The 26,394-nt window shown below is 35.1% G+C and overlaps 1 protein-coding gene and 1 long non-coding RNA gene across 3 annotated transcripts in view; one reads left to right on the plus strand and one right to left on the minus strand.

The window, feature by feature from the left end:
* The window catches only part of RADX (RPA1 related single stranded DNA binding protein, X-linked), an 88,614-nt gene that overhangs the window by 7,820 nt on the left and 54,400 nt on the right, over positions 1-26,394 (minus strand). For both annotated transcript variants that reach the window (XM_077890375.1, XM_077890374.1), the window contains exons 12-13: positions 11,220-11,510; positions 2,676-2,843 (exon numbers count right to left, since the gene is read on the minus strand). In XM_077890375.1, coding sequence (XP_077746501.1) covers positions 2,676-2,843; positions 11,220-11,510 — 459 coding nt within the window. The remainder of the gene's footprint in view (positions 1-2,675; positions 2,844-11,219; positions 11,511-26,394) is intronic.
* On the plus strand, positions 1,155-18,840 carry LOC144309177 (uncharacterized). Its single transcript, XR_013375257.1, has 3 exons — positions 1,155-1,235; positions 1,531-1,576; positions 18,752-18,840. It is a non-coding gene; the product is annotated as an uncharacterized LOC144309177 (long non-coding RNA).

Here is a 26,394-nt window from a genome sequence, read left to right on the forward strand (position 1 = left end):
TCACCTCACCCTGTTAGAATGGCTAACATCAACAACACAAGAAACAAGTGTTGATGAGGATGTGGAGAAAAAGAACCCTCTTGCACTGGTTGGTGAGATTGCAAACTGGTGCAGTGACTCTGGAAATCAGTATCGAGGTTTCTCAAAAAGTTAAAAACTGCCCTATGATTCAGCAATCGCACTACTGGGTATTTCCCCAAAGAATTAAAAGAAACACTAATTCAAAAGGATACATGCAGCCCTATGTTTACTGCAGCATTATTTATAATAGTCAAATTATGGAAGTAGCCCAGGTGTGCATAGATAGGTATATGGATAAAGAAGCTGTGGTGTATATATGTACAATGGAATATTATTCAGCCATAAAAAAGAATGAACTCTTGCCATCTGCAACGAGGTGGATGAGAGTATAATATATATATATATATATATATATATATATATATATATATAGAGAGAGAGAGAGAGAGAGAGAGAGAGAGTATATATATATATATATATATATATAGAGAGAGAGAGAGAGAGTATAATGCTAAGTGAAATAAGTCGGAGAAAGACAAATACCACATGATTTCACTCATATGTGGAATTTAAGAAACAAAGTGAAGGAGCAAAGGAAAATAAAAGAGAGAAACAAGCCAAGAAATAGACTCCTAATATTGAGAACAAACTGGTGGTTGCCAGAATGGGGGTGGGTAGAGGGATGGTTCAAATAGGCGATGGGGATTAAGGAGTGCACTTGTGATGAGCACTGGGTGATATATGGGATAGCTAGCTGAATCACTATCTTGTACACCCGAAATGAATATAACATTGTATGTTAGCTATATTGGAATTAAAAAAAAAGACTCTGAGAGGGAGGAGAAATAGAATATATACTGTTATATGCAAAAATAATTTCTTAAAGGATTCAAAGAGTATTTACTGGTTATTTCTAGAGAGGGGATGAGTGAGTTGGCAGAAGGGGATGGACCTGCATAGGCAGGGAGGGGAACTTTACTCTTACACAATGACTTTGTGTACCATTTGAATTTTTGAACTGTGAACATATACAGCTTTTGTAATCAAAAAGAAACTAGGTTACACAAAATGTTTAAAAGATGACACCAAAGGTAGAAGCTACTGCAATTCATTATTCTGTACTTATTTTAATCTTCAGTTTGGAATTCTGGAAGGAACAGGAATGTTTCGAATCTGGCGGATCTGGCTTCGAATTCCAGCTGTTACCCATGCTGGTGAGTCTCTGATTTTTAATCAAACCATCTATAAATAGGGGATACTAATGCTTACCTTGCAAGGCTTTTATTAGGAGTAACTGTAATTTATGTAAAATGCCTAGGCACAATGCTTGGCACAAAGCTAAAGGGACACTATCATTATTATGAATAATGTTATGTCATGAAAAACATGACTTTTTCTATTTGAAACAAATCACCTTGGTTTTGATTACCACATCACTTTTCGAGTGATTCTTGCCCTTCATGTCTCAAATATTAATTGCTTTGGCAGAACGATACTATGTTTTTTCAGGTGACCATGTTAGTGACTTCTGAAGAACAACTGGCATGAGCAACTGGTAAGTAGCTGAGAATTTTTGCCTTGGTATATGATACCAATAATAACATATACATATAATAGAAAAAATGTGATGGTAGTAGATGTACACAGTAAGAAAATGAGTACACAGATATTTAAACTATATATTAGGGCACTAATTAAAAAATTTGGAATTTCTGGAAGTCTAAAGAGCTGCAATGTAGGAAGTAATCCTGTAAGTCAACTAATACATCTCTAAAATGAACTGTGGAAAAAATAAAAGATTCTTATAAAGTCAGATATTCAACTTCAGTTTGTAGTAATCATTACTGCCAAAAGTTACTTCATCATCAGGCACAGCTCATAAGACTTATTTAAAAACAATATACCCTCAAGAGTTTCATCAACTTAGAAAGACCCACCACAAAACCCCATGATAATAAAGGCTATCTTAAAAGCTCTCTTCAATGCAAAAACCTTCAAAGCTCAATGAAAACTGCTAGAAACTTTATTACCTGCTCAGGAAATAGAAACGACAACAGCAAGTGGATAATTATAATTGGATATATAATTTTATGGGAGTATAGAAATTATGTAGTAGCCTAAACAATTAGTTGGTTGAAGTGTTTTACTATTGGGATTGCATGAACTCCCAGCAGTCCTCAAGGAATTTATTGCATAGCACTTGAATAACTAAACATTTATCAGAGAAACAACCATACTGTACCACAGCATGGAGGTATTAAAATTTCAGGCAACTGTAAGGTGAAAGAAAAAATCATCTCGCCTGAGTTAAAAGGAGAGAAGAGTTGAATTGGCACTGCTCCATGTGCATACCACTTAATTTAATGAATACTTAGATTTAGAAATGTATTCTAAGAGAACATTCTTAATGTCTACCTGGAACAAAAACCATTAATTTGTCCAATTTTATTTGTGCTCGCTTCGGCAGCACATATTCCAATTTTATTCAAAAATATATTCTCATTTATAAGTTTTGGGGTACATTTACCAAATAACCCTTTAAATTATATTGAATGTTAAGGCTAGAACTATTTATATAATAACATCTTAAGATTAGAACTGTTTACAATATTAATTTTATCTTCTGAGTGAAAGGAATACTGAGATTGTGTTACCTGCAAGTGCTCTTGGACCTGGCAATCTGTCATTGCCAGCTCCATCCTGCGGATAGACACAGCTGTAATTCATGCAGGTCAATAATGTGTCGATTTGAGATGTTCGGAGATCTTCTGGACAATACATGGGCAGGAATGCAACATCAATTGCGATCTCATGGTTCAGACCTGTATAGAAAAACCACACTTTGTTGAAAGTGGGTTAATACATGAAGTTAATGAGGCCTGGTTTGCTGGTTTGATCCTGAAATGTGCCAAACAGCCTCACACATATAAATGTACCGTTTCAGAGATAGGAACTAAACCCTTTGCTGTGCAAAACTTTTTGAATACATGCAGCTGGTTGAAAGAGGAGACACTTGAGCAGTCTATCACCACTGCTGGATATAACAATCCAAAATATTTTACCAAAAACCAAAACCAAAAAAACAAAACAAAACAAAAAACCCACAAAAATCACACACACACACAAAAAACCCAAAATGTTTTACCTACTGGTAGAAGGTTTAAATTTTAATATCCAGAGGATGGTCTGGTCACATAAATGAAGACATGTAGAACATTTTCTTGGTCATTATGTCAGGGACCATTACAGGACAGAATAATTCAGAGATGACTATTGGTTCCCTTATTATCATTTGAACTTAAGGATTTATGACTCAAGCAAAGCCAGGGATGGTAGTAACAAGGTTCCATTTGTCCTTAATTATACAATAAAAACTTCATTTACTCACCATTAGGGCTATAAAAGGTTGCAGTAGAAAAAGGGCTATGGGGGAACTATCAAAGTAGAGTACTGACCTGTGACTGTCATCTCTTTGCATGGGTCAATGTCAACTAGGGTGGATAAAAAAGACTTTGTAGGGGCACCTGGGTGGCTTAGTTGCTTAAGTGTCCAACTGTTGATTTCAGCTCAGGTCATGATCTCAGGGACCTGGAATCGAGTCCTGAATTGGACTCTGCACTCTGCAGGGAGTCAGGCCTGAGGGTTTGCATCCTCTCCCTCTGCCTTTTCCTGTGCTTGCATACTCTCTAAGATAAATAAATAAATCTTAAAAAAAAGACATTTTAGAGGCAAGGCTTTGAGCTGGGTATGAAAGGATGAACAGCATTTAAATAAACAGAGAGAGAGAAGGTATTTTAGGTGGGGCAGGGAGTAGCCAAAACTATAGATCAGAGTAAGGAGACCATTTTGAGTGAAAGAAGGGTAAACACACAGAACACAACTTGAAAACCCTATGAATTCTACCCAGTCACCCAAAACAGAAACCTGGAAGTTATATTTAATTCCTTCTTTTTGTTCTTCCCTGACATGTAGCCAGCAAGCGTCACAGATTCTATGACCTTAATAGCTCCTCTACTCATTGGGACAGCAAATCTTTACTGTGCATGGGTCAGTGATAGGTAAACAAACTCCTTCCTGTTAAGCTGTAAGCGGATCCAGAAATGCAAGTCCATTCTTTGCTTTTTATGGGCAAGTGACACTAAAATTCCACAGCTTTAATTTAACATACAATTAAGGGCTACTTAAAGGTTTTAAGGATTACTAAAATTTGGTATTCATCAACTATAATAGTCACGATATCTAGAATTTACTGAGGATTTCAATCTGGTATGAGAAGTATAACCACAATTGTATAAAGAAAAAAAAAAGAAGTATAACCACCTCATAACTCTTAGCTATGTTGGAAAATCCACGTGGAGTGCGCATGCTGGTATGTGATTTCCTTAATTCTAAGATCAAATCTAACTCTAAGATATACCATCAACTGAATAATAGTTTTAATAAAAAGGAAACTCTGGGGGGATCCCTTGGTGGCTCAGCGGTTTGGCGCTTGCCTTCGGCCCAGGGCGTGGTCCTGGAGTCCCAGGATCGAGTCCCACATCAGGCTCCCTGCATGGAGCCTGCTTCTCCCTCTGCCTGTGTCTCTGCTTCTCTCTCTCTCTCTCTGTCTCTCATGAATAAATAAATAAATCTTTAAAAAAAAAAAAAAAAAAAAGGAAACTCTGCATTAAATGTGCCCATTGACTGTAAGATGCATTCCAACTAGCAAATGTAAAAAAAAAAAAAAAAAAAAAAAAAGGAAAAAGAAAAGAAAGTATGCTTAGAATTGAGAAAATACCAGAAGGTGTAAATCCTGATATTCTCAGGAAGTTAGTTTGATTATCAGTGAGTCATTGATACTATTTTGAGTTATTTTCTAAATTATAAAATATTGTGAGGTTAGCTTCATCATTACTCACGAAATCTGTCATGAGTTCTTTGGTTAAAACTAGAGTTCAGGGTACAAATGTATAAGTAAACAGCCCTCAGGGCCTCCATACTTGCTGTTTCTGTGCCTACAATGTTCTTTCCTCGGATAACCAAATGGTTCCTTCACCCCCATCAGGATTCTGGTGAAATGTTGCTTTTTCTGGGAGACCTCCACTCTATTAAAATGTAATCCTTTTCAGGGTGTCTGTGTGACTCAGTCGGTTAAGCCTCTGACTCTTAATTTCAGCTCAGGTCATGATCTCAGGCATGAGATTGTGCCCCGCACTGGGCTCTGTGCTGGGCATGGAGCCTGCTTGAGATTCTCTCTCCTCCTCTCCTTCTGCCCCTTCCCCCCTTAAAAAAAAGATAAAACGTAATTCTTTTCTTTTTTTTTTTTTAAAGATTTTATTTATTTATTCATGAGAGACACAGAGAGAGGCAGAAGGAGAGGCAGAGGGAGAGGCAGGCTCCCTGCAGGGACCCTGATGTGGGACTCATTCCAGGTCAGGACCCTGGGGTTACGACCTGAGTCACCCAAGCATCCCTAATCCTTTTCTACTACATTATTCTCCAACCTCTTTCTTCTAGAACTTATTGTTATTCCTTTTATCAGCAAGCTCTCTCTCTCTCTCTTTTTTTTATAGCAAGCTCTCTTATTTGTTGTGTTCACTCATATAACCTCGTAACCTCAGGACCTAGAACAGTGCTGGGCACACATTAGGTGCTCAGTAAATATTTGTTAAATTGAGCAAATGAAAGTATGTTTGTGCATTCTTTACCTGTAATTTTCAAATACCTAGACTTTAAGACATCTATGCATTAAGTGTTCAAATATGAATTCATCTGTATTCCTGTTACCAAAGGAGATGAACATAAACATCCTCCCCACGATGTGCATACATATATATTTCAGTGGTGACTTACTGTTGATGAGTTACTTTAGTAAGTAACTTATACCTTACTATCTATCTAGGTAAATGTGATCATATATCTGGACTCATTCAAAATTATAGGAAAATATAAAATCAAACAAGTAAGCTCGTATTACTCTTTTGTAATGTGTATTATATGCAATTTATATATCTTCTTCCTCAACTCTTTGTGATTACTGAATTTCTTTTCCACTAAAAAGTGTGAAAGTTAGTGTATGTGTTTGCATTGGAAGGGAGGCATATAATCCCGGCACTTAGCATAATGCATTGCATATGCCGTATTTTACTAAATCTAAGATGCCATTGAGAAAAATACTACCAACTGAACAAAAGCTTGACTTCAATTGTAAGATGCAGACTGATTTTCAAAGATGTTAAAATATGTGGGAAAAGGATGTCTTATGATGATGAAATCTGATAGTAGATACTCCAGGTTTTATGATTAAATTACAATTACTTTCATTATGCTATGAAATAAGGGACAGAATTAAGGTGTGGCAATAGCAATCTAGCTCTGGAACCCATATAATCCAGTGTACTGCTCTACTGAGATACGAGGTGGAGAAGCATCTTGGTGGGATAGGATATCCTAAGGATGTAGCTAGTGAGGGAACCAACAGTGGAAAAACTGCTACTCAGTCAATGGATCGAATAGGCTTCAACAAGGAAGGAGGCATATCTTATGGGTACAAATAATTGGTTCTGAGCCTGCAGGCAGGCTAGTACCAAGGAGGGGAGGAGTTATGTTGGCCTGTTTGGTTGCTTTAAAAAGGAGAAAAAAGTCAAGGTAAGTAAATCCTTATTATTTCAATATAAATACAGCACATTAAATTGCTTTGATGCTACAATTAACACTATTAAAAATTTAAATTATCATTTAAATGCATATTGCAAAAAAGGAAAAGAACAAACCATATAAAAATTGGGGGTCTCTCTCTCTCTTGAATTCTAAGAGACAAAGTGGATAACCTTCAGAAGTTTACAAAAGGCTGGCTGAATTATGATCCTAATTGCCTAAGTCAAATGCAAATTGAAGAGAGGACTTCTTTTTATTTTTGTGTATATTTTTTTTATTGGAGTTCGATTTGCCAACATATAGTATAACACCCAGTACTCATCCTGTCAAGTGCCCCCCTCAGTGCCTGTCACCCAGTCACCCCATCCCGCCGCCCACCTTCTCTTCCACTACCCTTTGTTCGTTTCCCAGAGTTAGGAGTCTCTCATGTTCTGTCGCCCTTGAAGAGAGGACTCCTAAGCTTTGATTGACTCACAGCATTTCATGGGTAACTAAATCAGTGTTAATTGGGCCAATGATATACTAATACCATCTAGAAGTTCAATCTAGGTTTTGAAAACTTTTCTTATATTTAAAGGAGGAATAATTCTTAAAATTGGGAGAGACAGAACCAATAGATTTTGTAACTGGGCCTAAAGGCACTGAAAATTTAGTTTGTTACCTCTTTCCAGTATCTTCTTTGTGAAATGTGTGTTATTTCATTATAAGCAATGGACTGAGGTTTTAGCACTTACTAAAAATATCTGTTTATTTGAAGCAAGTGAGATGCGTAGCAAGGATTTTAATATAAGAATCAGCATTTCTGGAATAGGTTTCTGATGTTGCAACAGTACCCAACTGGTTGTTGGAAGCCATTAGAACTGTAAGAAGGAAGATTAATAATTCAATGTTTTCAATAATGATTCACCCTAGACCAGTCAGATAATGATTATAACAAGGTTGTGGTGTGAATAACATTTCTGGCTTCCAGAATGAGACACTTCAAAATTACTGGGTCCTCTAGAGATCAGCAAGATATTGCAGAGAGATAATCAATTACCGGAAGATAGTATCAATGTAGGTGGACAATCTTCATGTTGGAAGAATTTTAAATATCATATTGATTTATCTGCCTGGATTGGTTTAGCTAGTTTTATCTAAAAACAGAGGTCTAGGACAGGGGTCAGCATTTATGACCTGGGGGTCAAATCTAGCTTGTACCTGGTTTTAAACAACCCCTGAAGTAAGAATGTTTTTTTTTTTACATCTTAAATCTTTGAAAAAAATCAGAAGAATATTTTGTGACCTGTGAAAATTATAAGCAATTCAAATTTCAGTGTCTTTTATTCTTTTATTTTTTTCAGTGTCTTTTAAATAAAGTTTTATACAAACAGAGCCATACACATTCATTTATATATTGTCTATGGCAGTTTTCACACAAAAACAGCAGAAATACTAGTTGGGACAGATACTGTATGGCCTGCAAAGCCTCAAACATCTACTACTTGGCCCTTACAGAATAAGTGTACCCCCTTATATAGAACACACATAAGGTTGTCTTTTGGTTTTAAGATTATATCTTTTAACAAATAGTACATTATTAGGAGATGTAATGGTCTTTTTTGAGTTCATTGCTCATGCCTTGCTTACAATGGCTAGGCCATTTGTCTGATCTCATAATACAATTTACATTTCATACTTTCACAAAAGGTATAAGTTCACTACTTTCACATTTGATATTTACCACTTATTTATTTATTTTAAATTTTATTTATTTATTCATGAGTGTCAGAGGGGGGTGGCAGAGACACAGGCAGAGGGAGAATCAGGCTCCATGCAGGGAGCCTGACATGGGACTCGATCCTGGGATTCCAGGATCATGCCCCAGGTGGAAGGCAGGTGCTAAACCACTGCGCCACGGGGGCTGCCCTATTTACCACTTATTTTAATCAAAATCTGAGAATATCTATACTTCGAGTCCTATTAAGAGAGTAGTATTTCTTAATCTTTTTTTTTTTTTTAATTTATTTATGATAGTCACAGAGAGAGAGAGAGAGAGAGAGGCAGAGACATAGGCAGAGGGAGAAGCAGGCTCCATGCACCGGGAGCCTGATGTGGGATTCGATCCCGGGTCTCCAGGATCGCGCCCTGGGCCAAAGGCAGGCGCCAAACCGCTGCGCCACCCAGGGATCCCAGTATTTCTTAATCTTAATTCTACTTCTACATACCTGGCAAGCAGGACACATTCCTTGTCATTGGTTCTGGTCTAGCAATAAGTCTCCCTTAGAAAGTTAAGGGACACTGAATAGGCTGCTTCTCTGGAGTGTACCAGAATTTTAAGGAGTGTGGCAAGATCTCCCTCAAGTGATTTTGATAGGCTACCCCCTCCCATCAAGGTTCTATAAGAATCAATGGATCAGCACTAGGTATTGTATGTAAGTGATGAATTGCTGAATACTACTCCTGAAACTAATTATTACACTATATGTCATGTAACTAGAATTTAAATAAAAACCTGAAATAGAAAAAAAAGAATCAATGGATCAGTACCATTTATTTTAGTTCTCTAGAGTTCATTTGTATATTATATTAAGTTAAACCATTAGAGAGCTAAATACTTGGATTATGTGATAATTAAGGTGAAAATATACTCCTTTACAGAAATGTTACCAAGATTTGACTAATTATTATACTGATTGTATAAGTTTGATGCAAGAATCAATTATCTGAAGAGCATTTCCATATAGTTAAAAAAGAAAACTATAGTTGAAGATACCAACCCACTTTTATTCTATGCTACTTGCACAATAGTTTCATATGGTAAAATCAGATTTGAATTTTGATAAAGGAAAAAATAAAAGGCTTCCTTTACATGAATGTTTGTTTTCTCTGCAATAGAAGATATGTTTAGAGACTCAAGAGACATGATTTCTAATCATGGCCTGGGTTCTACCTAGCCAGGGTGTAGGAATAGATGATATCCAAACTTCTTTTAACTTTAAAATTAAATACCTCATCAGGAAAAAAGTCCCCTTCTTTCTTTCTGACAGAAAGTTCACCAAAAATTACAGCCAAATGGTAACTAGTTATTTGCAAGTACCTATTAACACATACTTTTTGTTTCCTTGTAAATGTTCTATTTTGTTTTATCCATCTGTGGCTTAGTTTTCACTGTTTTTATCCCTGTAAATCATCTTAAGTCTTTGAAAATAGGACATAAAACAGCAAAATTCTAATGTGCACCAGAGCTGGTTGGGCAGAATGACATATTTGTCCTCTTCACATTTGATTCTTGCTTTTAAGTGATATAAAGAGACCAAGTAATGCAGTCTAGTAAAAGAAGCATTTGAAACTTAAGTCTGACATGTCTAACAGTCCGTAGAAATTCAGTTTTCATAGAGTGTATACATACACACAATCACACATATGTACATACTTACATGTGAGGAGGCAAGGAAGAGGGAGTGGGAGAGAGTAAAAAGGAAGAGGGTATCCTGATAAAGGTCAACATAATTCATTCCAGTACTGTAGATATAAAAATCTATGAGATGAATTGTCTTTCATAGAAATTTTTTTCATAGAAAATTATGAATTTTCTTTCATAAATTAATTTGCTAATGACTTTTCCTCATTCTTTTAATTTAAGGTAACAAGACCTTTCTTTTAGACATAAATACAAATAAAAAAATTTTCCTTGACTCTGAGAATAGCTCATTTTGGCTAAGATTTTCTTTTAGAATTAATTTTTTGTGTACTTTTCATTCATTGGAAACAAATATAAAATTAAATACAAGTTTAAAAAATGTGTTGACTTTCCTTAAGTTTGTATTTAAATTCTAATTAGTGCACATACAGTGTATTGTTAGTTTCAGGTGCACAATATAGTGATTCAGCACTTCCATATAACATCGGGCGGCTCATCGCAGCAAGTGCCCTCTTTCATCCCCATTACCTATTTAAACCAGCCCCCTACCCATCTCCCCTCTGGTGAACCATCAGGTTGTTCTCTTTAAAAAATGTGCTGACTTTTAAATTTCTCTAAGTCCTATAGTCACTTCTCAGTTTTGAACAACCCGCGAAAATCAGTTTATTTTCCCTTACAGACCAGGGAAGTTTTTTATCTTCTTTCTGTTACAACCTTAGTTGAGAATTTTAGTTTTTTAGGGGCTAAATAGACTTCTGTTCATAGGAGCTTCTCTTGTTTAGTATCCCTTTTCTCTTTAACCCACATTTTACCTCTCAACAGTTCAGATGCACTGAGAAAGAGGCAGAAAACATGAGCAAAAAAGTGGTGCCTAAAGAAATACAAAATCAATTTTAGAAGTAGTCATGTGGTCAGGGGTAAGGAAAGTTACCCTGGTTCCCATTCTTCTTGGCCCAAAAACTTTTCCAGGACTTGCCGATGTTAAAAGCGTACAGAGCTTAATGTATTCCAGAACTACTGCTCCATTTCTCGATTGGCTTGAGCTAAATAAATATATTTTTGGGGGGTGGGGAGCTTAATATTTTCAAGCAAAATAGTATCATATATATTGAAAATATATTAAGTTAATAATATTCAAAGAAAAGGACACTTCACTTACCTAGGATGGTCACTTCAAAATGCCCAAGGCTTCGGGCGCTCTTAAAGTCATCAAGTTTTGGGGGCCTTCCCTCCGGTGGTATGTATTTTGCAGGCTGAGAATTAAACTGCTCAGTAAGAAACTTTCTCTGCTCAAAAATAAACTTCCGTGGGATACTTTCAGGATAAACATGGCTGTAATGCAGGTGATCTATTAAGCCAAACTTTTTCTCTCTCCATAGCTGGCTTTCCCACCTATCGCTTATAGTTTTTCTGGCTTTCCCTATGGTACTAGTGCTTGCGCTTTCTCGACCTGTTAAAGACACAATGAGACACAATGAGGACCTGTAAACTAACCAAATCAAGTCATTCAGTACAAAAAAAAAGCACAGATTAATGAGGAATAGTTTAACTTTAAAAATCAAACGACCACATATAAAATGTAAATTGAATGTCCAAGAACCTGAGAGACACCTAACTCTGGGAAACGAACAAGGGGTGGTGGAAAGGGAGGTGGGTGGGCGGTTGGGGTGACTGGGTGACGGGCACTGAGGGGGGCACTTGATGGGATGAGCACTGGGTGTTATGCTATATGTTGGCAAATTGAACTCCAATAAAAAAAACTAAACATCATTAATTATATGCATTCAATGTAATTAGACTAAAATACTCCAGTGGGAAAATATAGCCTGAAAAATAATGATATATTGACGTCAAACAAATTATGATAAATATAATTACACAGAAAGATAAAAAGTAATAGGATGGAAAAAGACACAATATTCAAACATAAACAAAAGGTATAGCTATACTAATATCAGGCAAAGTTTACAATAAAGCAGGAATATTTTTAGAGATAAAAAGAGACTTTTTAGGGATTTTATTTATTTCTTCATGAGACACAGTGACAGAGAGAGAGGCAGAGACATAGACAGAGGGAGAGGCAGGCTCCTCACAGAGAGCCCAATGCAGGATTCAATCCCAGACTTGGGATCACGCCCTGAGCCTAAGGCAGATGCTCAACCACTGAGCCACCCAGGCGTCCCAAAAAGAGGCATTTTTTTAATGTTATAAGAGATAACCAGGAAGTTATAGAAGCTCTAAAATTCTATACTGACAGTCCTCACTTTATATGCACAAGTTCCCGTATGCACAAATGTCAATTATCATAATTTAGTTATAGAACACCAGAGTCCCAATGATATGATCTAAATTTCAGTTAGCACAATATATTAATTGTAAGTGCAAGAAGTGCAAACTTCACTAATAGTCTTTCAATCCACAAATCACTATGATCAGTGACCAATCAGTTCTTTCAAAGTCATGGTGTATCTGTTATTCAGTTCATGCAGAGATGAGAAAGTGTGTAGTTGTGTTGCCTCTTTGCTTCTCAGCAATAAACCTACATGACATTTTACAAAAATGGATCATTGAAAGGGGGAATTGGCTAAAAAGGATGAAAGTGTCAAAAAGAAACAAAGTGATAACGTTGGAGGAGAAATGTGAATTAAAGATAAATAGAATTCTAGAAGAAAAAGCTGATGGTGGGAATTCCAATCCTGCTGCCAATTTGAGGGACTTTAGATATGCAGCCAAAGGAACCTACTGAAAGTGAAATTATCAACATAAATGAGAAAAGTGGTTGTGACAAATAGGATGAAGATGTCCTGGAGGAAGTGATGCCAAGAAAAAAATTCACATTAAGAGAACTCTCAGAGATATTTCATAACATTGAAAATGCAAAGGATAAAATGTTGGAAGCTGATCCAAACTTAGAAAGGAATATAACAATTCACAAAGGCAATGGCATAGCAAAACGACTTGCTTCGTAATGTAAGTCATGTGATGAAAAAAAAAAAGGCAAATGCTGTTCAAACTACTGTTGGTAACATTTTTACAATGAAAGGAAAAACTTTAATTCTCTATGTTTCTAATGTTTTATATTATAATGAACTAAATAAATATCAGTTTACTATTTGCAAAAATAAATGAACTCCAATAAAAAAATAAATGATTTAAAAAGTAAATTGAATGTCCAAAAGGTAATTCTTATTGAAGTGAAGAGAGGACTACATTCATTTTCAAAATAAGCTTTTCCTATAAAATATTAAAAATAGATATTATTTTTCTGTGTTGCTGGAATTATTAAGATTTGTAATTACCTTCCTTATACTTTTTTCTGTATTTTCCAGACTCCCTTAAATAAACATATATTCCTTTTATATTCAGTGACAAATTCAAGTTAATTCAAATTCATAATTGTTAGTCATGGGACCACCTCTCACCATTGGTGGAATTTAAGCTTCTGATAAAATTTTGTTAATCTTCGCTAAAAGTAGCCTGAACAGATACAAAATACAGTCTATTTCATTGATATAACTCTCCTTCAAGAAGACCTCTTCAATTTTTGTTTTTTGTTTTTTGTTTTTCTTTAAAGATTATTTATTTATTCATTAGAGACAGAGAGAGAGAGAGAGAGGCAGAGACACAGGCAGAGGGAGAAGCAGGCTCCATGCAGGGAGCCCGATGTGGGACTCAATCCTGGGATCACGCCCTGGGCCAAAGGCAGGCACTAAACCGCTGAGCCACCCAGGAATCCCCCCTCTTCAATTTTTGATTAATTTTTTATCATCAAGTCAATTTATCACTTATGTACAGTTTATCTAACACATTTATTTTCTGAAGCAGAATATAATTTCTTCCCTACACATTATGACATTTATTCATTCAGCAAATAATTACTGAACACTTGTTATATATATTCCAGACACTGTGCTAAGGAATTTGGTAAAATAATATTTTAATTGAATAATATGCCCTGAGAACTGAAGACACATGGCAGAATCAGAAAAAAATAGATTTTGGAACAAGACTCTCATGTTGTCAGTTCTGCTAGCTGAGACAAACTGACAGCACCTCTGTTTCAGAGTTTACCAAGGTTGCTAAATTGTTTCCTTGCACGTGGTATATGCCTTGGTGTTTATTATTATCCTAGCATTAAAAAAACTTTGCTAAGACTGAAGGGGATTTCAACAGCAAAGATTCAATGTGGTTAATATACCACTCCTGCTTTTAAAACATACCTTATTCCCAGACTACTTTCTTAGTTTTTTAAACCTAGCCAGAAACTTACTAAAAATTTCTTATGGGGTAAAGTACTAGACTGAGTTGTAAGAGATGATGAAGTTTAATATATACTTCTTACTCACCAAAAATTCAAAATAATGCAATATTACAAAAGAGTTTAGTTCAAAATTCAGTTGATGAACACACTTAAATTCTATGATAATGCTTGATAACAAAAATAAGAAATGTGATGACACATGAAAAAGAATGGTATCAATCAGAGCCAAGAGGAAAACTCAGTTAATAGTATTAAACTGAGAACTGTAGAATGATTTAATCTTTTTTTATCTTCTTTTTTTCCTTGTTTATCTTCTAAAACAAATCTCCTTTCCCCAAACTAGTAAAAGTACTTAATTAGAACAAGTAGCTCTTACAATGACTCAAGTTATAGTGAACATTCCTGACTTACTTGTTCTAAAAGAACATGCAAAGGAAAGTTATAAGCTATTCCAATTTTTTAAAAACTAAGTTATTATACCTACCTTACAGGAAAAATCTTCTATGACTGACCCTGTCAGGAATAAGTCAGAATATCTGCTATGCTTTGAGTGTTCTTATCAAGGACTGGCAAGGTACAAATGTTTATTTGAAAAATTCCTCTGAAAATACCCTGATTACATGTTCACAATTACTACAAATGGGCATGAATTCAATACAAGAGATATTGTCAGTCATTGTTAGTGAACAACAAGATTTCAAAGGCAATAATTAGGAGACATATATACATCTAGAGTTTAGGTTTTTCTAAAAATATGATGGAAAATTATGAACTGGAATTCTTTTATTTTTAGTTGAATACTACTAAAATTATAATATAAGACACATTATGTTTTTAAGCCTAATGCACAACAAAGATACAGGTTAATTACCTAGCAAAATTATGGGCTTGTTGGTATGTATATATGCACATACATATATATGATTACATAATTATAATAACTTATTTTAATGATTCATTTTACCCAATTTCTGGTGAGAAGAGACATGTTTAGTGGGGAAAATCTTCAGTAGAAGACCACATTAAGGTTATGAGGTAAAAAAAAACATATAAATGTATGTATGTAGGAATGGTGATTTTGTTTCTTCACAAAATCTACTCTGAGAATTTTGTTATATAGATAAAAGTGATGGTCAGGGATGTATGGAAGCATTTGGGAGGGTGAGGAGTTATTTTCTTTGCCTCTTCCTCCTCTTGCATCCACTCACTCCATCTTGGTGCAAGATCTACAAGGCTAGAAAAGAACAGGGTATTTTTCACTCAGTAGCAAGTATAAAATACAGTTTTAAAAAAAGTGTGTAAGTCAGAGGCTACCTGTAATGTTTTGTGATCTCAACAATACTGTTACTGTCATACTCAACAGTGAAAAATTGAAAGCATTTTCTCTAAGATCAGGAATAAGACAAAGATATCCTCTGTCATCACTGTTCTTCAATAGAGTATTGGGAGTTCTAACCACAGCAATAAAGCAAGAAAATAAATATATATAAATATATATATATAAATATATATATAATATATATATATATATTCCTAAAAAACACCTTTTACACTAAAAACACCTTTTACAACTAAAAAACAAATTCAGTAAAGATGCAGTATACAAAATCAAAATACAGAAATGTGTGTTATTTCTATACACTAATAACTATCAGAAAGAGAATTTAAGAAAGCAATCCCATTTACAACTGTACTGAAAAGAATAAAATAAAATAAAATACCAAACATAAATTTAACCAAGGCTGTGAAAGAACTGTACTATTAGACACTGATGAAAGCAACTGAAGATGACACAAACAAAGGGAAAGATATTCTGTGTTCATGGACTAGAAAAATTAATATTGTTAAAATGTCCATACTACTCAAAGCAATCTACAGATTCAGTGCAATCTCCATCGAAATCCCAATGGAATTTTCCACAGAACTAGAACAAGTAATTCTAAAATCTGTATGGAACCACTAAAGACCTCAAACAGCCAGGGCAATCTTTAGAAAGAATAACAAAGTTAGAGATATCATACTGGCAGATTTCTAAATATACTGCAAAGCTATATAGTAATGTAAGCAGTATGATACTGGCATAAAAACAGGCCCACAGATCAATGGAATAGAACTGAGAGCCCAGAAAGAAACTCACACATATATGGACAATTCTTTTATGACAAAGAAGCTGAGAACACACAATGGAGAAAGGACAGTTGTTCAATAAATGGTGCTGAGAAAACTGGATAGCCACATGCAAAAAAGATGAGACTAACCACTAACTTATACCATACTCAAAAATTAACTCAAGGGACGCCTGGATGGCTCAGTGGTAGGGCGCCTGCCTTCGGTTCAGGTCGTGATCCTGGGATCGGGGATCGAGTCCCACATTGGACTCCCTGCAGGGAGCCTGCTTCTCCCTCTGCCTGTGTCTCTGCCTCTCTCTCTGTGTGTCTCTCATGAATAAATAAATCTTTAAAAAAATTACCTCAAACTGCATTAAAGACATGGATGTAAGACCTGAAACCATAAAATTCCTAGAATAATACATAGGCAGTAAGCTCCTAAGGCACTAAGACATCAGACTTAGAGATGTGTTTCTGAATCTGACTCCAAAGGCAAGGGAAACAAAACAAAACAAAAATAGGATTATATCATACTAAAAAGTTTTTGCATAGCAAAGGAAACCATCATTAAAACAAATGGCAACCCTGTCAATGGGAGGAGATATTTGCATATATCTGATAAGGGATTAATATCTAAAATACAGAAAGAACTCCTACAACTCAACAATTAAAAAAAACCTGATTAACAAAAGGGCAGAGGATCTAAATAGATATTTTTCTAAAGAAGACCTATAGACGGCCAACAGGCACATGAAAAGAAGCTCAACATCACTAATTATTAGGAAAATACAAATCTAAAGCACAACAAAATATCACCTTATACCTGTGAGAATGGCTATTATCAAAAAGACAAGAAATAACTATTGGAGAGGATGTGGGGAGAAGGGAGGCCTCATACACTGTTGATGGCAATATAAATTGGTGTAGCTGGTAGGGAAAAAGCATGGAGGTTGTTTTGTTTTTATTTTATTTTATTTTTTTTTATTATTTTTTTTTATTGGTGTTCAATTTACTAACATACAGAATAACACCCAGTGCCCGTCACCCATTCACTCCCACCCCCCGCCCTCCTCCCCTTCTACCACCCCTAGTTCGTTTCCCAGAGTTAGCAGTCTTTATGTTCTGTCTCCCTTTCTGATATTTCCCACACATTTCTTCTCCCTTCCCTTATTTTCCCTTTCACTATTATTTATATTCCCCAAATGAATGAGAACATATAATGTTTGTCCTTCTCCGACTGACTTACTTCACTCAGCATAATACCCTCCAGTTCCATCCACGTTGAAGCAAATGGTGGGTATTTGTCATTTCTAATAGCTGAGTAATATTCCATTGTATACATAAACCACATCTTCTTTATCCATTCATCTTTCGTTGGACACCGAGGCTCCTTCCACAGTTTGGCTATCGTGGCCATTGCTGCTAGAAACATCGGGGTGCAGGTGTCCCAGCGTTTCATTGCATTTGTATCTTTGGGGTAAATCCCCAACAGTGCAATTGCTGGGTCGTAGGGCAGGTATATTTTTAACTGTTTGAGGAACCTCCACACAGTTTTCCACAGTGGCTGCACTTACCATATAGATCTAACTGTTCCACTTCTGGGTACTTATCCAAAGAATACAAAAACACTAACTTGAAAAGATACATACATCCTTATCTTCATTGTCACATCATTTACAATAGCTCCAATAAACATCTTAGAGCATGTCCCTTGTGTACCCAACACATAGGTCAGAGGGTATAACATATTTGGTATTGTCAAATTATTCTCAAAAGTAGTAGTATCATATTTATATAAGAAAGAGGAGCATGACTCATTCTCTCTCTTTGAAATACAAACATATCTGCTTATATTATAAAACAAACAATGGAAAAATATATGATAGGGTAAATTAAAAAGTCACCTACAGTGGGCAAGAAGGACAGGTGAAAGGAGCAGGGATAAAAGCTAAATTTCTTTAAATATATATTCTTTTTCTATATTTGACTATTGAACCATGGAAATAATTTAGAAAATTAAGTGTTTATTTAAAGAAAGTAATAAAAGAAATGAACCTAAGCATCAAAATAAAAGGAATGAACCTAAATGTGTATCGAGTGGATAGTATAACCATACAAAGAGAAATAGCACAAGTGGCTTTAAAGAATAATAATTAATGTATTCCTAGTGGGCATACTGCAAAACAAACTAACAAAATAAACCTTAATTATTTATAGTAATATTGTGGATGCAAATGTTGAAGTGATTATTCTGAAACTGTTTTTATATGTGGTGAGTGAATGCAAACAAATTATATAATATTCTGATCCTGTAATTTCCAGGGCCTTCAGAACCAGGATTCTTGGGAGTGGAAAAATGCCTCTTCTATCTTTATCTCCGAAGTCAAAATTCTGTAGTTGAGAATGTGAATTGAAAATATAAAAATGAGGGATCCCTGGGTGGCGCAGCGGTTTGGCGCCTGCCTTTGGCCCAGGGCGCGATCCCGGAGACCCGGGATCGAATCCCACATCGGGTTCCCGGTGCATGGAGCCTGCTTCTCCCTCTGCCTGTGTCTCTGCCTCTCTCTCTCTCTGTGTGTGTGACTATCATAAATAAATAAAAATTAAAAAAAAAAAAGAAAATATAAAAATGAAATCATAAGATATTTTGTCTTAACTAAGCAACCAACCAGTCAGCTGAGTACATTTTCTAGTTCTGTCCACTGCAAAGGCCTAGAAATAATAACTAGACCAGTATCAATCGACACCCATAATGCCTAAATACCAGAGCTCTGTGGAGAAATAGCTGATTCCATGTCTGTAGCAGAAAATGTTCACAATAAGCATGGATATACTTTGTCAAACCAGGTATCAAAAAGCTATTGCAAACCATTAGAATTATATCAAAAGGATTCATAAGGAAATTTCAAGTTTCCTACTAGCCAAAGATGAGATAGCGTGACAATAATGAGGTTGGTAATTACAATGGAAAAACACATCAAATATACTTAAATCCATGAGTTCATAACATTATGAAAAATACCTAAAACAAACAAGTAATTGGTGATCTGGAAAATTCTAGGGATCCAATTTCAATTTTAAAAATTGATAAAGAGAAAGAATCAAGCATCTATTCTGCTTTTCCTCAATGAACTGTATATCTTATTAACCAAATAATAAATCAGAAGAAATTTCTCCTTATAAAGGTGTTTCAGCTACTAAATGAAGAAGGAATGATAGAATTAGGTCATGACCAATTTGCAGTGTCTTATGAATTAATGGACCTAAGCATTTATTATCAGCAGCCACCAACAATATCAAGAAACAACAAAACTTTATGATTTGGCCAAAATGGTAGAATAGGCAACTGAAAGCTTCCATCCCCCACCCCCCCAGAAACATTAAAAGATATGCAGAAACTGTCAGAAATGACCTCCTTGTCAGAAATCTAGAAACAATTCAAAGTTTACAGCAACAAAGTGAAGGCTGAATCAAGAAGTAGGAAAACTTTACGGCATTTTTACTTGCCTTTGTCCCCCCCTCTCCCCAGCAAGGTTGCCTTTGAAGAAGGCAACCTGCATTCCTAGTATGGGACCCTAGTTCTAGGTTCTAGAGGGAGCAGAGCAGATACTATTCACAAATTTTTGTGGAGGTCTGTTCTAACCTCTCTGGAAGTTTTCTAAAGGACTGATACAAGACTCCTGTCTCTGTTCCACCTCATTTGGAACTCAAGCAGGCTGGAATAGCATTGGTCGTTGCTGCAAAACATTAGAAGGTAGACAAACAACCCAAAGACATCTGGGGCATTAGATTACAGTTGAGACATAAATGCCCTAAGGCCAGACAGGAAAAGCCAGGGGCAAAAGTTCTGTTGAGAAATTGATGTATTCAAAAGCATTCCTGTATCTTTGGAAATTTAGAAAGCCAAGTGCACACTCAGGGTAAGATGCATATGCAAGAAAAACCTGAGATCGTAACATTTCTCCCTGGGCTGATTCCTAGGCTAGGTGTAAGAAGTCTATCTAAGTATTGAAGGAGAGCCTAAATATAGAGCCAGTCTGCAAAGATTGGAAGGGCTAGTATCTCAGTTATCAGTTCCTGTTATTTAAAGAAACACTTGCCAAAAAAATAACTTAATACATGCTAAGTAAAAGAAATTTCAATGATCACATGCAACAAGAAACAGCCTGAAAAAATTCTGGGAAATGTCACTAGACAAATGGACTACTACAACTTAAAAAATTAAAAGCCCTGGGGTACTTGGGTGGCTCATTGGGTTAAATGTCTGCCTTTAGCTCAGGTCATGATCTCAGGGTCCTGGGATCAAGCCCTACATTGGGCTCCCTGCTCAGTGAGGAGCCTGCTTCTCCTTCTGCCTCTCACCTTGCTTGTGCTCTCTCTCTTGCTCACTCTCTCTGTGTCTCTTAAATAAATAAAATATTAAAAAAATTAAAAACCCTGGCAAATCCCAAGGAGGAGAATTTCCAGTTACCATATTTTAATATTTTTATTTCTAGTTTTTGCAAAGAAATCAAAATTATACAAATAGGAAAGTATGGTCCTTTCAAAGGAAAAAAATAAATTGATAGAAACAGTCTCTGAAGAAGTCTGAACTTTGGATGTTTGAGACAAACACTTTAAAACAACTATCTTGGGCAGCCCCGGTGGCTCAGCGGTTTAGTGCCACCTTCAGTCCAGGGCATGATCCTGGAGACCCGGGATTGAGTCCCACATCGGGCTCCCTCCCTCTGCCTGTGTCTCTGCCTCTCTCTCCCTCTCTCTGTGTGTCTCTCATGAGTGAATAAATAAAATATTTTAAAAAACTAAAAAAATAAAACAACTATCTTAAGTATGTTCAAAGGGCGAGAGGAAAACATGAGCAAAGATCTAAAAGAAACCAGGAAAATAATGTATGAAAAAATTGAGAATATCAACAAAGATAAAGAAATTATAGAAAGTAATCTAATAGAAATTCTAGAGCTGAAAAGCTCAATAACTGAAATGAAAAATTCACTAGAGGAGTCAAAAGAAGATTTGAGCAGGCAGAAGATATAATTAGCAAATCTGAAAGTATTTCAATTGAAATTATCTAGTTTAAGGAGCAGAATGAAAGAAAAGAATGAAAAGTAGAGTGTAAGGGACTGGTTGGACACCATCAACCAGATCAATATTCACATTATACAAGTCTCTGAAGGAGATGAGAGAAAAAGAACAAAAATAATGGCAAAAAATATCCCCAAATCGGATGAAAGTTATGAATGTACACATCCATAAAGCTCAACAAATTCCAAGTAGGAAAAACTAAATTTGAAATCCCACTGACTTTTAGCTTTGTGGTTTCTGATGAGAAATCTGCCATTAATCTTAACGAGACTTCCTTACTCATGAGGAGTCACTTTTTTCTTGCTACTTTCATGGTGCCTCTTTTTTTTGCTTCTCATCAGTTTGGTTATAACCTTTCTTGTGTGAATCTCTCAAAGTATTGGAAAAAAACCCATCAACCAAAGATTCTATATCCAAAGAAAACAAAGGCAGTGGATGATATATCTAAATTGCTAAGGAAAACAAAAAAGTGTAAGCATACGATTCTATATCCAGCAAAACTGTCCTTCAAAAATGAGGGAGAAATTAAGACATTAGAAAATTAACAGAAGCTGGAGGTGTTTATTACCACTAGATCTATCTACCCTATAAGAAATGTTAACAGCAGTCCTTCAAATTGATATGAAAGGTCGTTAGGCAGTAACTTGCTTCATTTAGAAATAAAGATTTCTGTTAAAAATAACTACATGGGCCAATATAAAAACCAAGATAATTGTATTTTTAGTCTGTATCTCTACTTTTTATTTTCTACATAAAAACAAATACCTATAAAACAATATACAAAATGATTATAAATCCATGTTATAGAGCACACAATGTATACAGATGTAATCTGAAATAACAAGAACATAAATGGGGGAATGTGAGAGCTGTATAGGAGCACAATTTTTATACGCTTTTGAACTTAAGTTGGTATCAATTTAAACTACATTGTTATAAATTTATGATGTAAAATTTAACCCCCATGGCAACCACAAATATAATAACTAAAAATATATACAAAAATAAATGTGAAGGAAATCAAACCAGTCATTATAAAAAAAAAATCTACTGAACAAAAAAGAAAGCAGTAACAGAGGAAACAAAGGGCAACAAAGGTATAAGAGAAACAGAAAACAACAAATGGCAGAAATATGTCCTTTTGCATCAATAATTAGATTAAATATAAGTGGATTAAATTCTACAAAAGGCAGAGATTGGCAAGTGGGAAAACAGGCAAATAGATGCTTTTTTTTTTTAAAAAATAGATCCTTTCTATAAGACATTCAAAGACATAAGTAAATTGAAAGTAAAACAATAGAAAAAATCTGCTTTATGCAAATAGTAACCAAAAGGGAGCTGGAGGGCCATACTAATATCAAAGCAGAATTAAAGAAAAAAAACTGTTACAAGAGAGAAGGAAGAATGTTATATGCTGATAAGAGTCTATTTATCAAAAAGATATAACGACTACAAATTAATTTGCACCTAAAAACACAGTCCCAAATTATGTGGAAAAACACTTTTACAGAACTAAAAGAAGAAACAGACAGTTCTATGATAATAGTGAGTGAATTCAATACGGCAGTTTGAATAACGGATGAATATCTAAACAGAAGGGGAATAAGGAAAGACAGGTGTGAACATTATAAAACTATAACATATATGGAACACTTTATTCAACAACAATGTAATACACATTCTTATCAAAACCAAATGAAATATCACCAGGATAAACTGTGTATCATGCCACAAAATATGCCTCAATAAATTTATAAAGACTGAAACTATACAAAGTATCTTGTTTGTTTTTATTTTTTCATGTTTATTGAGTAACAACTGACAAAACTTGTATATATTTACAGTGTACAATGTGATAGTTATATATATATATAGAGAGAGAGAGAGAAAGAAAGACTGTGAAATGATTACCACAATTAAGCTAATTAATATTTATTTCCTCATAGTTACCTTTTTTGCAGTTACACGTAAAGTCTACTCTTAGCAAATTTAAAGTATTAAATATAGTACTATTAACTATAACCATTATGCGTTGTACATTAGATTCCCTAGAAGTTATTCATCTTATAACTGCAAGTTTGTATGCAATGACCAACTTCTCTCTGTTTCACACGATCCTCAGCTCCTGGCACCCTCTAATCTCTCAGGTTTTCTGAGTACTATTTTTTTAGATTCTACATACAAATAAGATCATACAATCTTTGTGTTTCTATGTGTGGATTATTTCACTTAGCACAATGTCCTCCAGGTTTATCTGCATTGTCAGGATAACAAAATTTCCTTCTATTTTATGGCTGAATGCTATTCCATTATATATACACAGACGGACAAATAGATCAATTTTTTTCCCATTCATCAGTTGATGGACAAGAAAGTTGCTACCATATTGACTACTGTGATAATGCTGCAATAGACATAGGAATACAGATATCCATGATACTGTTTTTATTCCCTTTGGAGATATATCTATGTCTCTATCTATCTATCTATCTATCTATCTATCTATCATCTATCTATCTGTCATATATGTATATCAGTCATATATATACATGTATATTCAGTCAGATATAACTATATCTATATCTAATCTATATCTATATCTATATCTATATAGAGAGAGCATATGGTAGGCTGATCTATTTTCAGTACTCTAAAGGATCTGTATACTGGTTTTTAAATGGCTATATCAATGTATAATTTACATTCCCACCAACAGCACATAAGATCCTTTTCTCCATATCCTTGCCGACACAAAGTATGTTCTGTGACCACAATGGGATGAAAATGGAAGTTAATAATTGAAGGAAAACTGAGGAATTCATAAATATGTGGAAATTAAACAATATACTTTTCTGTGTGTGTATATATGTCTGCACATGTTTATGTATGTGTATACAGTCTGGGTTACCTACCATTATGGCTCTAACCTCTGACCTGAAGATGGGCAGAAGCTACATGGCAAACCTGCATCAAATGTGGATTTCTTTAAATCCAGGTCAAGAAGAAATCACAAGAGAAATTATAAAATATCTTGAGATGAGTGAAAACAAAAATACAACATAAAACTTATGGACTACAGTGAAAATAGCTATCAGAGGGAAATTTATAGCTGAAAGAGTAGTATTAAAAAAGACCTCAATTCAACTACCTAATATTATACTTTGAGGAATGAGAAATATAGAAAACTAAACTCAAGAGAAGGAAATGATGCTTAAAGCAGACATAGACATAAACTAAATGGAGAATAGAAAAATAATAGAATCTATGAAACCAAAAGTTCATCCTTTGAAAGATCAACAGAATTGATCATCTTTACCCAGACTGACTCCCCCCAAAAAGAGAGAAAACACAAATAATTAACATCAGTAATGAAAGTGGGATTCATTACAGAAATAGAAAGTATTATAATAGAATACTATGAACATTCATATGCCAACAAATTAGATAACCTAGATGAAATAGAGAAATTCCTAGAAATAAATCACCTAAACTCACTCAAGAAGAAAACAGAAAATCTCCACAGACCTATAACAAGAGATTGAATGAGCACTGAAAAATCCTCCAAACATGTGAAGTCCAACATCAGATGGCTTCAGTGGTGAGTTCTATCAAACAATAAAGAATTAATGCCAATCCATCTCCAAAATCTTCCAAAAAATAGATGAGAGAACACTTCCTAACACATTTTATGAGGCCAAAAATACCAAGGTCAGATAAACACATCACTAGAAAAGAAAACACTAACATCTCTTATTAATATAGATGCATAAATACTCAACAAAATACTAGCAAACCAATTCCAATAACTTCTTTAAAGGTTATACACTATGGCCAGGTGCAATCTAGCCAAGAAATGGAGGGGTAGTTCAACAAAAAAGATCAGTTAATATAATACATCACATCAATAGAATGAAGGAAGTACTTATTATATGAATAGAATGAAGGAAATATAAGATGATTATAATCATCTTATTTGATGCCAAACAAGGCATCTGAGAGCTTGTGTCAGAAGGCAAATGTGGAGGAGCACATTTCCTAGCTGAACAGACATTCTGTCCTAGGATGGCTTAAATTATCAGAAACCAGGAAGGCTTCTGGTAAGTTCTGGCAAGACAAATAATCCAGAAAGTTAGAAGAAGATGGCAGCTGAGTAGGAGGACCCTAGGCACATCTTGTCCCGTGAACACATCTAGACAACCATAAAATCATCCTAAATACCCCAGAAATAGACCTGAAAACTGATAGAACAAACTCCACAACTAAAGGGAGAGAAGAGGCCACATTAAAGAGAGAGCAGGAGACATGACTGGCTTTTCTAAAGCACAGAGAAGGCAGAGACTTAGATAAAACGCCAAAATGGAGTAATCTACCCCAAATGATGGAACAAGATAAGGCCATGGCCAGAGATCTAAGTGAAACAGATATAAGTAACATGCCTAATAGAAAAGTTAACACAACAATCATAAGAACACCCACTGAGCTTGAGAAGAGAATAAAAGACATCAGTGATACTCTTACCACAGGGAAAAAAAAGAGTTTAAAAAGAATCAACCTGAGATGAATGTAATAAATGAGATTGAAAACAGGCTTGATGCAATGAGCATTAGGCTGGAAGAAGCAGAGGAATGAATTAGTGACCTTGAAGACAAAGTAATGGAAAATAATGAAGCTTAATAAAAGAGAGAAGAGTCGCTGACTCAGCGACTCAGTCAAATGTACTAACATTTGTATTATAGGAGTCCCAGAAGAAGAGAGAGAAAAGGGGAAAGAAAATTTATTTAAAGAAGTAATACCTGAAAACTTCCCTAATCTGGGGAAAGAAACAGACATCTAGATCCAGGAGGCACAAGAAAACCCATCAAAATCAACAAAAGCAGGCCAAC

Source organism: Canis aureus, chromosome X (genome assembly GCF_053574225.1).
Source record: "Canis aureus isolate CA01 chromosome X, VMU_Caureus_v.1.0, whole genome shotgun sequence".
Classification (NCBI taxonomy): domain Eukaryota; kingdom Metazoa; phylum Chordata; class Mammalia; order Carnivora; family Canidae; genus Canis; species Canis aureus.